Here is a 12575-nt window from a genome sequence, read left to right as displayed (position 1 = left end):
GAGGGGGGGCTCGAGGTTGGAGAACCCACCCGAAAGTCCCCAGGAGGGGCCTAGTGGAGGCCGGAAGCCCGATGGGATGAGGTCTCAGCGGACTCCCGAGAGCCGAAACACGTGCGCAGGGCTCTTTAAGAACTTGGTAGCCAGTGCCGCTGCTGAGGTTACTAAGGATGTGACGCCACGCGCGGGCGGGGCGTGCGCGCCCGGGCGGAAGCGGAAGGGGCGGGGCTCCGCGGGCTGAGTCTCAGTGCTGCCGCCGCCGCCGCCGCCGCCGCTACAGCTACCAGAGCCCTGGAGGGCTGGGCCCCGAGGCAAGATGGTGGACTACAGCGTGTGGGACCACATCGAGGTGTCTGACGATGAAGACGAGACGCACCCCAACATCGACACCGCTAGCCTCTTCCGCTGGCGGCACCAGGTAGAGCGCGCGCGCCCAGCCCCTTCCCCCACTCCCGGGACTCCGCTTCAGAGTTCTGACCCCTGATACTGCCGGGGGGGCCCCAGCCATTAATACCTGAGATTGCCCCCTACAGCCTGGACTTTCCGAATAGCCCAGGGTTCCTCGATTCAATTCCGGGGCCATAGAATTGCCGGGACCCCTGAGTTCCTTACTCGCGATGCCGGCGCCCCCACCCCCCCCTTTCCAATTTCTTCTTGAAACTCCAGGTTGACCTGTACGGCATCTTTTTAGAGTTTAGACTGCCAAGATAAGCTTTTGACGTGCCTCCCAATCCTGCTTGGGATCTTCCATTTACACCCAGATTTCTACCTCAGAATCTGGATCCTGAACCTAGTCGGGTACCCAGTTAAGATCTTGGCTGTTCCATGGCCCCTCCTTACCCCTGTGCTCAGTCGCTTCAGTTGTGTCCAACTCTTTGTGACCCCATGGACTGTAGCCCGCCAGGCTTCTCTGTCCGTGGGATTCTCCAGGCAAGAATACTGGAGTCGGTTGCCATTTCCTTCTCCAGGGGATCTTCTCAATCCAGCGATCGAACCCGCGTCTTTTATGTCTCCTACATTCGCAGACAGGTTCTTTACCACTGGCCCCGTCTGGAAGCCCTACAAAACCCTAGAGTTCCTGATAGTTTAAGTCTATTCTGCGATCTGCTTTTCTGGATCCTTATGGTTCAGATCCAGAAGTCTTACTCCTCTGAATAAAACAGTTCTGTCTTCCCCTGAGATTTCTATTCCTGGCTTAGGACTCCAGCCCACACCCAGGACCCCTCCCCTAGAGCAAAGATTGGTACCCCCTTCCCCCAGGGCCCTCAGTCTCATCTAGGCCTGGAATTTTGAAACCTGGGTCCTGTTCAGAATGAACCACCACCTCCACCCTGATGGAGCCTCCAATTCCGGAGGCTCTCCTTCAGCCTTCAGTACTGTTAGACCCAATTTCCCATTACATCAGGAAACCCTACCCACGTGGCTTCCTGCCCAGCCAGAACCCCTGCCCCTCCTTGGTACCTCACACCCAGTCCCCGCCCACCCCCGAGACAGACTTCAGTGGGAACCTTTTGCCAGCTTCAGGATGCCTCATTCAGACCCAAGTCCAGGACCCAAATCCACCCCATCTCCCTTCTGACCCAAACTTGGTGTGCTGTTCTCAAATACCCACAATGACCCTGCTGTTACAAGGAACCCTCCCATCCTGATTCCAGATTCACTGCCCCTTCTTTTATTTTCTATTTTCCCCCAAATACAGACCCCCAGAATCCCAAGTCTGTATGTTCTTTCGACAGCCTGCAGACCACCCCCACCCCCCACCCCCCGCCCAGCTGTGCTCACAGGCCAACAGAATGACTCTCCTGAGACCTTGTGTGCTAACTTCTTGCTCCACCAACTCAGAGCTCTTACACCCACATTCCAGGGGCTGCTCTGCTCTCATGCTGATGGCATATACCTCCTAGAACCTTCCAGTTAGGAAGGCCTCATTTTGTCTTCCCATGTATCAGCTCACAGTTGTTTATCCAGAAACTCCTAGAAGCGCCCTTCCTCATCCTGCTGAGACACAGTAACTGTGCCTTCATCTAGTCCCGATTCTGGGTCCAACCCATTTCTTAAAGCAGCAGCCTCCTGGCTAGGGCTTCCCTGGTGGCTCAGATGGTAAAGAATCTGCCTGCAGTGCAGGAGACCCAGGTTCAATCTCTGGGTGGGGAAGATCCCCTGGAGTAGGGAATAGTGACCGCTCCAGTATTCTTGCCTGGAGAATCCCATGGACAGAGAAGCCTGGCAGACTACAGTCCATGGGGTTGCAAAGAGTCGGATACGATTGAGTGACTAACCCTTTCACCTGGCTAGTGTACCTGATGGGCAAGCCACTGGAGTGGAAAAAGAAAGTTCTGGCATTTCTCTCTTGCCACATGTGACGTTTTATGATGAAATATTGAAGCCCTCTGCAAAGCTCTAAAGCCCATTCTCGGGAACACCTATTCTGGTCACGTAGTTGATCTCTATCACCAGGTTTGGTCCTGCTGGTTTGGGAGGCCATGCCCGCTCCCATACAGCGTCCTCCTCTCACCACGGCCGACTCCCTCCTGGCGCAAAACCTTTTCCTGTCCAACCGCTGAGGACCCAGGGCTGTCGTGCAGATGAGTGGAGGCAGGGAGCCTGGTGTCTCCAGCATGAGGTTCTGCTGCCAGTGACCGGCAGCCTGGGCTCCAGCCCTGCTACAGGACCATCACTGCTTTGGGGGAGAGAGCCCCCTGCCTCCATGAGACTATCGTGAAAATGAAATGAGATTAGATCTTGGAAAGAACTTGGCTCGGGGCCTGGGAGGACAGAGTAAGCAATACCAAGAGGGGAAGAGGGGATTAGCCAAAAGGTGGCCTGGTACCCTTGTGAACACAGGCCTGACCAGCTGGGTTCATATCCTGCTCCTTCTGAATATCACTGACTTGCTGTGATCCAGTGAGGTGTTTTGTTTTTAATTAATTTGACCACACAGGGTCTTAGTTACAGTGTGCTGGGTCTTTAGTTGCAGCATGTGGAATCTATTTATAGTTCCCTGACCGGAGATCGAACTGGGGCCCCTTGCATTGAGAGCACAGAGTCTCAGCCACTGGACCACCAGGGAAGTCCCCCAAAGTGAGTTTTGATCGCTGTGTGCCCCAGTTTCCCCAGCTGGCAGTCTTAATAGTGCCTACCCGACAGGCCGGCTGTGAGAGCCGCCTTATGAATTTCACGTGTGTACTGCTTGCGGGCCAGCACTGGAACGTAATAAGCTTTGTGGAAACTTTAGCTCCTGTCGTCATCATTGCTTGGATAATTCATGCTCATGGTAAAAAATAAAAAATAATCCCAAGGCTCCAGAAGGGGACAAGTGAGTCTTCCCAGTTCTAGCTCCCTGGCTCCCTTGCCCAGAAATAGCTGCCAATCCTGGTTTCTCTCAGCTTCTTCCAGTGAGCCGGGCGGCATCCAGGTTCTGTGAGCCTAGGGTCCCCCCTTTCTTTGTAAGGCAGGAAACAGGGACACCTGTGGCCCCATCTCGCCACTGAGGTTTCTGCCCTGCCCAGCCTGACACAGCCTCTCCCGGAGGTGTAAAGCCCAGGTTGGGCAGGCTGCCACCCCCAGCAGAGCAGCTCCAGGAGGCCTTTATTTAGCTTTGGCCTCCCTGGCGACTGCTCAGAGGATGCCGGAGGATTTTGATGGCCACCCAGCAGACACCAGCGGTGTGGTAGGTTCCTGCTGTCCCCTGAGGCCAGCGGTGATGCCAATAGCCCCTTTCAAGGCAGGGGAAGGTTTCAGAAGGACATGGGCCTATCGTGAAGAAAGGGAGGCAGCAGTGGCTGCAAGGCCTTAAGGGTCTTGTCCACCCCTTAACCAAATGGGAAAAGTGAGGCTCGTGATTGGCCATGTCAGTCCAGTGGGGTGTGAGAGAAGGGCTCGGGTCTCCCGGTTCTCACCCACGTGTGCCTGGCCCTGTGCTGGAGCCTGGAGATACGAGCTCGGGTAAAGCACAGAAGTAAGTTAGCAACCATTCTGGTGACCGTGGCCATGACGATGGTGAGGACAGTATGTTGCAAACGATTTCCTTGAGGTAACTCATTTAATCCTCACAACAACCCTCTGAGGCCCCATTTCATAGGGCTTCCCAGGTGGCGCTGGTGGTAAAGAACCCGCCTGCCAGTGCAGGAGACACCAGAGTCGTGGGTTAGATCCCTGGTTCGGGAAGATCTCCTGGAGAAGGAAATGGCAATTTGGAGGAGCCTGGTGGGTTCATAGGGTCACAAGAAGTCGGACACGACTGAAGCGATTTAGCACACCCATTTCATAGAGGGGGACACCAAGGCAGGGGGAGGTGTAAGCGACCTTGCTAAGGTCACATTGCCACTAGGTGTGGAGCTGGGTGCTCTGATGCAGTAGCAACTGCTCCCAGTTACCAGGCATGTACTGGATATCGAGCTAAGCACTTGAAGTGCACTTTCTTGTTTGAGCCCCAGTGCCATCCCCAGAAAGGGAGACTGTCTCGTTGCACAGACAGGGATGACAGCAGCCAGTGTGGTAATGGGGCTGACTGCGCGTCCAGCACAGCTCTGGCCTGTACAGCCTCCTTCGCGTCTTCCAGTGCGAGCTCGTGAGGTTGGCGCTGTTGTCCACCTCTGACAGATGAGGAAACTGAGGTTTGGGAATTGGCTCAGAGACTCCCGGCCATTATGTGGTGGTCGTTGGGTATGACCCCAGGTCTGGGGTCTCAAGGCTTTCCACCAGCGTCTCATCATGTCACCTGTTGATCACCGAGGGGCCTTTGGGACTCAATGACTCTAGGAGTCTCGCACTTGGGGAAGGCTTTGTTGAAGCTGAGACTTGCAGACAAAGCAGATGGAGCGAGGGGAATTCCAGCAGGGAGGAATAGCATGTGCAGAGGCTAAGAGGCAGGAGAGAGCTGGTCCATTCGGGGAGCCACAAGGGCCGGCGTTGGTCTGAAACCCAGCCCCTCAAGGAACATTAGTGCCATCTGGTCAGCTTGGGGCAGGAATTTGGGGTCCCCTCTGAACAGGGAGGGCTGTGGTCAGATGGGTGCGTTTCCAGGACTCCTCTGGCAGCTTCTGAGCCTGGATTGGGGGGATGGTGATGGCATCTCTCAGGGTCCAGTGTGTGGCTCTGGGTTGAGCAAACACTGCAGGGAACCAGGGGCAGGTGATGGAAAGCTGTGGCACCTCTCAGTGTTCAGGCCATGGCTCTGGGTTGAGCAGACATTGCAGGGAGCTGGGGGAGGTGATGGGGAATTGGGGCAGGGGTGGACAGTGACAGAGCCCCATGATCCAATGAGAGGTCTGGATGAGGAAGCTGAGATGACGTGCCGTCACTCAGCTTGGGGTGCAGCAGAAGAGTTCTGAGGAGCAGCGTCGAGGATGGGGGTATACGGGAGTTTGGTGGGTACCACACTGGGCTCCAGAGGCATGCTGGCCTGGAGACAGCTGAGCAGGCCCTGCGGATCCAGGTGCAGCACATGGGGTGGAACACATTAGAGGAACGACTGGAAAGGAAACTCGGGGTGATTTGGTGGCAGAGAGGGAGGGAATGACTCACAGCAGGCCTCAGCTGGGGGCAGAAGGCAGGGGCGAGGGTCTTCCCTGAGGGAGGATACAGTAGAAAAATAGGTTTGGGGGAGCTTAGGTGGGGAGTTCAGTCTTGAGCACAGACCTGGTGGTGCCTGTAAGACACCAAGACAGCAGTGGCTGGAGGACCATGTGGCCAGGGTAGGGTGCTTGAGTGTTACTGAGGGTGCTCCAGGCAGGGGGGGAGCCTGAGACCCTGGGGAGAGGGGAGGCCTTCTTCCAGCGTGTGATTATTACATCCAACAAGTCTTAAGTCCCTGCTGTGCACCAGGTTCCTGGGTCTAGAGTCACAAGAGTGATCAGATCCCCACCTTTGTGGAGCCCATCTCCTTGGAGGTGGACAGCACCCAAAACAGGAGAGAGAACTGTCACAGAATGTTGTCAGGTGACAAGTGCTGAGGAGGAAGATCAGGCAGAGCAGGAGAGGGGGCGATTGTGATCCTCAGCAGCATCAAGGAAGGCCTCATCTGGAAGGGACCTTTTTTTGAGTGCGCGGCATGGCTTGCAGGGTCTCAGTTCCCCATCCAGGGATTGAATCCTGGTCCCCAGCAGTGGAGCCTCAGAGCCCTAATCACTGGACCACCAGGGAATTCCCTGTAAGAGGCATTTGAAGATGATGAGGATGCAGGGTTTGGGGAGGTGAGGTGGTTCTAAAGAGAGAGCATTCCAGGCCAAGGGAACACACAGGCAGTGCAAAGGCCCTGAGGCTTGAAGTGAGTTCTGGAAAAGGTGAGGCAGCCATTGTGGCTGGAGGGAGGGGCCGAGCTGGAGGAGATGAGGCTGTGGAGGAGACTGTTGTGCTTGGCTTTATGGGCTCCGGGGAGGACTTAGGCTTTTGCTCTGAATGAGGCAGGAGTCATAGAAGGTTCTTATTTTTAAAAATATTTATTTATATACTTGGCTGCATTGAGTCTTAGTTGTGGCACGCAAGATCTTTGATCCTGTGTATTGCAGTACACAGGCTCTTTAGTTGTGACCCGCCGGCTTAGTTGCCCCAAGGCATGTGGGATCTTAGTTCCCCAACCAGGGATCAAACCACTTTCCCCTGCATTGGAAGGTGAATTCTTATTCACTGGACCGCTGGGGACGGCAGCCATAGAATCTTCTGTGCAGAGAAGGGACCCGCCCTAGCTCAGGCCTACCGTAGGGTTGAGAGCAGGAGCCGGGAATCCGGTGCGTGGAGGTTGGTGTGGACCTTCTCTGGGGTCATCCCAGGTGCAACTGTGGAGAGCCTGGGGCCGGGGACAGGGCCGGGCTGTTCCCCAGAGTGACGGGCCGTGCCCAACCCTCAGGCCCGGGTGGAGCGCATGGAGCAGTTCCAGAAAGAGAAGGAGGAGCTGGACAGGGGCTGCCGCGAGTGCAAGCGCAAGGTGGCCGAGTGCCAGCGGAAGCTGAAGGAGCTGGAGGTGGCCGAGGGCGAGGGCGGCAAGGCCGAGCTGGAGCGGCTGCAGGCTGAGGCGCAGCAGCTGCGCAAGGAGGAGCGGAGCTGGGAGCAAAAGCTGGAGGAGATGCGCAAGAAGGAAAAGAGCATGCCCTGGAACGTCGACACGCTCAGCAAGGATGGCTTCAGCAAGGTGGGCGGGGCCTGGGCGTGCCGGGCAGTGGGTGGGGGCAGGGAGCACTGCGCAGGTCTAGGAATGGAGGAATGCTGGCAGAAAGGGGGGTAGTGCCAGAGGGGAAGGGAGCAGGTGGGGGGCCCGGCCGGTGAGGCACCCCACCAGTACCCCTCCCTCTGATCTGCTCGAAGGCCCCAGTCCGAGGCCACGCCCACGCCACACCGATGTGCACTGCGCCGTCACCGCCTCCGCTGTGGATGGGATGGGCGTTGCGGCCGCGGCCGGCCCGGCCACGTTCGAGGCGCCCCGCGGCCGCAGCCTTGCCCCAGCCCACTCCCCTTCTCGCCTCACCACAGAGCATGGTCAACACCAAGCCTGAGCAGGCGGAGGAGGAGTCGGAAGAGGTGAGGGAGCAGAAACACAAAACTTTCGTGGAAAAGTATGAGAAACAGATCAAACACTTCGGTGAGTTGGGCCCAGGCGTGGGCTCCAGGTGGGTGGTGCGCGTGAGAGAGGGCTGGCCCTCTGCCTCCGGGAGGCCCTTGGAGCACCTCGCCATCGCCTTCTGGCAGGCATGCTGCGCCGCTGGGACGACAGCCAGAAGTACCTGTCAGACAACGTCCACCTGGTGTGCGAGGAGACAGCCAACTACCTGGTCATCTGGTGCATTGACCTAGAGGTGGAGGAGGTGCGTGCAGACACTGCCGAGTCGGGGGTTGGGAGGGCCCAAAAGGCTCTGCCTGTTTTTTCTCTTATTTTTTAAATTCTGTTTTCATCTTTCCTGTTTGTTCAGAACATTACAGTAGGCATGAAGGGAAAAAGAATGCATTTTTAAACACTGTCTGGAGTCTAGTATAGGAAGCCATACCATTATCTCTTAGGGGGAAAAGGGCATTAATTTTACATTGGAGTTAAATATTAAGACTAGCATCCAAGTAAGCCCCGGATAAGGTCTAAGTGCAAGTTGTGTTTTCACACAATGAGGGCTGGGGACAGGAGCCCGCCACTCGGTGACGCTGTCCTCCCTTGGCAGAAATGCGCCCTCATGGAGCAGGTGGCTCACCAGACCATCGTCATGCAGTTCATCCTGGAGCTGGCCAAGAGCCTCAAGGTGGACCCCCGTGCCTGCTTCAGGCAGTTTTTCACCAAGATCAAGGTAGGGAGGTGGTCCTCCTCAGGGATCCAGCCTGCGGTCCACTGGGGGAGGCAGACGTGGATCCACTCAGACTCAAGCCCCTGTGATCAGAATCTCATCCATCAGCAGAGGATTAGTCGGTAGAGGAGCTGGGTAGTGGGTGGCTCCAGTGGAGATTTGGAAAGCCGAGCTGGCAGGATGTGCTGAAAGTCCCAACCTAGGTGAGGGCTGGAGTCATGGGCACCTGTGGGTTTCTTACCTGAACACCGGAAGAGCAGAGCTAGGGGAGATTCAGGGCAGACCTGAGGATGATCGAGGGCAGCTGTGTTGAGTTTGAGGTGCCTTCGAGACTCCACAGGAAGACGAGGAGGTGGGTGTCACAAGTTTGCAGTATAAGAGGACATTCAGTCAGGTGATTGTAAGCACAGAGGCGTAAGGTTTAGCTCAGAGAAGACGGGGGAGGCTAGACAGAGCAGAGGAGAGGCCTGAGCCCCCGAGTGCCCGTGATTTAGTTCAGGACCAGCTGTGGGGAGCCCTGGGGCATCCCTGAGGACCTGCATTGGGAGGGTCCTGGGCTCCCCAGTCTCCCCTGGTGAACACACTCCCTCCCCTGCAGACTGCCGACCGCCAGTACATGGAGGGCTTCAATGATGAACTGGAGGCTTTCAAAGACCGCGTGCGGGGCCGTGCCAAGCTACGCATTGAGAAGGCTATGAAGGAATACGAGGAAGAGGAGCGCAAGAAGCGGCTTGGCCCCGGCGGCCTGGACCCTGTCGAGGTCTACGAGTCCCTTCCTGAGGTGAGGCTCCCCAGACCCTGGCAGGTGGCAGGTGGGCTTTCAGCGGGATCCCTGGGACCCAGGCCCTGACCCCACCCCCTGCACCCACAGGAACTTCAGAAGTGCTTTGACGCGAAGGATGTGCAGATGCTCCAAGATGCCATCAGCAAGATGGACCCCACGGTGAGTAACCACATACCCAAGCCCACCTGGTCAGGCAATGTGTCTCCCCCACCTCCTCCGGCCCTGCTGACCACGTTGCTGCTGGCAGTGTCCCTCCTGGCTTCTCAAAAGAGCCAGGGAGGTTTTGTCACATTGTGGCTGGCACACAAGACAGCCAGGCTTCATGCCCCATGCTGTCTCACTTTTATTGAGCAGCTGCTATGTGCCCAGCATCTAGATTGAGCGTCCTTGTCCCTGTGGGCTGTTTGTGAGCACACCCAGCTGACTCCACCTTTGCCAGCAACTCAGAGAGGCCCGCTCCACAGTCTCAGTTACCCCATCAAACCAGTATCTCTCAAAAACATATTAACTCACAAAATCTGTGAGGAGGGCCAAGTACGTGGTTGGCGCTGGTGAACCTCAGCTCTTTGGAGCAGTAACAGCACTGGTAGATAAGTACCCTGAGTTTTAATAAACCTCTGTTTAAGCCCCTTCCTGCTGCTTGGCTCACTGGTTGGCCACACTGGTTCCCTCATCTATAAGATGGATCTAGTCTCTAGACCAACTCAGGGTTTCTAGAAGCTTCCATGGGGATAAGCATGTAGACCAAGGGTCTTCAGAGAGTCTGGCTCAAAGGTTCACCGCCTGTCTGTAAATAAAATTTTGCTGGAACCGCAGCAGCCAGGCTGGTTTATTTTCATCTTGTCTATAGTTGATTTTGTGCTGCAGCCATAAAATTGCGGTGTGATGGATTGAGAGGTTTTGACAGGGACCACAGGGCCTGCAAGCCAAAAATATCTGCTGTCCGGCTTTTTATTTTTTTTAAGAAGTTTGCTCACCCCTGTTCTAGACCTGCACTTAAAATTTGAGTTGTTCGTGCTAAGTTGCTTCAGTCATGTCTGACTCTGTGACCCCATGTAGCCTGTCAAGCTCCTCTGTTCATGGGATTCTCCAGGGAAGAATACTGGAGTGGGTTGCCATTTCCTCCTCCAGGGGATCTTTCCGACCTGTGAATTGAACCAGTGTCTCTATGTCTTCTGCATTGGCAGGCAGGTTCTTTGCCACTTGGATTCCCAGGTGGCTCAGACAGTAAAGAATCTGCCTGCAATGCAGGAGACCTGGGTTCAATCCCTGGGTTGGGAAGATCCCCTGGAGAAGAGAATGGCTACCCACTCCGGTATTCTGGCCTGGAGAATTCCATGGACTATATAGTCCTGGGGATCGCAAAGAGTTACACATGACTGAGCAGCTTTCACTTCACTTCTTTACCACTAGTTCCACCTCGGAAATTAAATTTGAATTAAAGTTAAGTAAAATTCAGGGACTTCTCTGGTGGTCCAGTGGCTAAGACTCCACGCTCCCAGTGCAGGGAGCCCAGGTTTGATTCCTGGTGAGGGAACTGGATCCACATGCCACAACTTAGACTCAGCTCAGCCAAATAAATGTATTTTTAAAAAAAATATAAAATTTCAAGCTCTGTCCTTGCCTTGCACCAATCACATTTGAAGTACTCAGTAGGCACCCACGTCTGGTAGCTGCCATGTTGGATAGCACAGATTACAGACATAGATTACAGTTTACCCTCCTCCCAGACAGCTCTGATGTAGAAAGAGCAGAAAGTGGGCTTGGGGATGTGCAGGGGACGGGGGTGCCACCAGTAGGTGGCAGCCCAGCCTCACCCACCCACCCTTCTCCCCACAGGACGCGAAGTACCACATGCAGCGCTGCATCGACTCAGGCCTCTGGGTCCCCAACTCCAAGTCCAGCGAGGCCAAGGAGGGGGAGGAGGCGGGTACTGGGGACCCCTTGCTGGAAGCCACCTCCAAGTCAGGCGACGAGAAGGATGTCAGCGCGTGACCTGTCCTGGCTGCCGCAGGCCCCTGTGCGCCCCTTTTCAGAAAACAAAAATAGATACCATCTCCCCAGGTCCAGGCTTCCTCCGCTTTTGCTGCTCCCCAACCTAGCCTGGAGGGGCCCTCCCATGCCCCTTCCACCTCCCCCCTCTCCCCCAGCCCTCATCCAAGTCTTTGCTTTGAGTCAAAGGGGCTTCACTGCCTGCAGCCCCCCATCAGCATTAAGCCAAAGGCCCGGGGATCCAGGGAGGGGCAGAGGTTGCCAGGTTGGTCCATGGGGTGGGGGTGGGTCCCCAGCCAAGGGGCCTGCTCCAGTCACTGTGGGCTCTGTTTTCACTGTTCGCCCGCGTCAAGTCTTCTATATAGTAAACAGCAATTATCTTCCAATAAAGGATTTCAGATGCTCTGTGGGGCGTCACGAGGGCTGTGGGCACAGCTCTTCTCTTGGGGGTGGGAAGGGACCTGTGAGTGTTGGCAGTTGGGCCTGTGACACCCCTGCCTTTGCCCTCCAGCAAATGGGCTGTGTCCCCCATCCACACTCCAGGCTCTTCCATCACCTGGAACCCTTCCTGAGGTCACCTTTGGATCAGAGCTCTCACCCCACCCCCATGAAGTCTCTGGCTCCTCCCATTCCCCTAAGCCCCTCCCGCCATCCATTTGGGAGCATCACCCTCCACTGTGTCTTACCTTCCACGGGGCCAGCTCTGCCTCCAAGATTGATCTTGAGTCTGTCCACTGCCCTTCACTCTCCACCCTGGTCCAGGACCCGTCACCTCTAGCCTGGACCCCTGTCCCCAGCCTCCTCCCTGTCGCCTCCAACCTCACTGGACCCCAACAGGCAGGGAGCGCCTGTGAACATGAGAGTCCCAGCACATCCTGCCCCAGAGTAGAAGCCTAAGTTCTTGCAGCTCATGGGGCCCTGTACCATCTGCCTGGTCCCCTCCCTGCCCTCATCACCTCATGGTCTCCCACGGCCCCTCTCACCAACTCCCTCCTCTCTGCTCCTTGAGCACTCAGCTTCTCCATCAGTGTGACCTTGGGCAGCTTAATCAGCCTCAGCATTCATCTTTGTATAGTGATAGAAATGTTTGTGCCTTCTTCCCAGGGTTGTGATGAGGAGTGAGTGAGATGAGCAGGTGTGCATAGCACCTGGTACTCAGATGCTCAAGCTCTGGGCCCCAGCATGTCCCTGTCCCACACCCTGAACACCCTTCCCTGCAGTCTTCCTCTACAAAGTAATATTTGGGCCCCGGGAAAGACTTAAAGAATAATATCATAAACAAGGACACAGTTTTTAAGACCTGAAGTAATCGAGAATCCAGTTGAAGCCCACTACCCGCCTCTTCTTGGGGACACCACCACCTGGCCGGTGCTTAGTCTGACCAGAGCTCTGTTCCCTCCTCCTGGAAGCTTCCTTGACCCGCCTTCTGAGTCATCCCTCACATCCAGCCATGTTGCTTCTTCACCTGCCTGGCTTTGCCAACCTGTGTATTGCTGTCTCCTTTATGCTGTGAGCACCACCCGGACACAAACTGAGTC

At 55.9% G+C, this 12575-nt stretch overlaps 1 protein-coding gene across 1 annotated transcript; it reads left to right on the top strand.

Moving 5' to 3' along the window:
- Positions 1 to 207: 207 nt before the first annotated feature.
- CDC37 (cell division cycle 37, HSP90 cochaperone) lies at positions 208 to 11442 on the top strand. The gene is made up of 8 exons (XM_055544512.1): positions 208 to 415; positions 6845 to 7126; positions 7465 to 7573; positions 7681 to 7796; positions 8142 to 8264; positions 8860 to 9042; positions 9133 to 9204; positions 10885 to 11442. Exons 1-8 carry the CDS (start codon positions 314 to 316, stop codon positions 11038 to 11040), a joined length of 1143 nt encoding a protein of 380 aa, XP_055400487.1. The 5' UTR covers positions 208 to 313; the 3' UTR covers positions 11041 to 11442.
- Positions 11443 to 12575: the final 1133 nt, after the last annotated feature.

Source organism: Bubalus kerabau, chromosome 1, assembly GCF_029407905.1.
Source record: "Bubalus kerabau isolate K-KA32 ecotype Philippines breed swamp buffalo chromosome 1, PCC_UOA_SB_1v2, whole genome shotgun sequence".
Taxonomy (NCBI): domain Eukaryota; kingdom Metazoa; phylum Chordata; class Mammalia; order Artiodactyla; family Bovidae; genus Bubalus; species Bubalus kerabau.
This window is presented reverse-complemented; position numbering and strand designations above follow the sequence as displayed.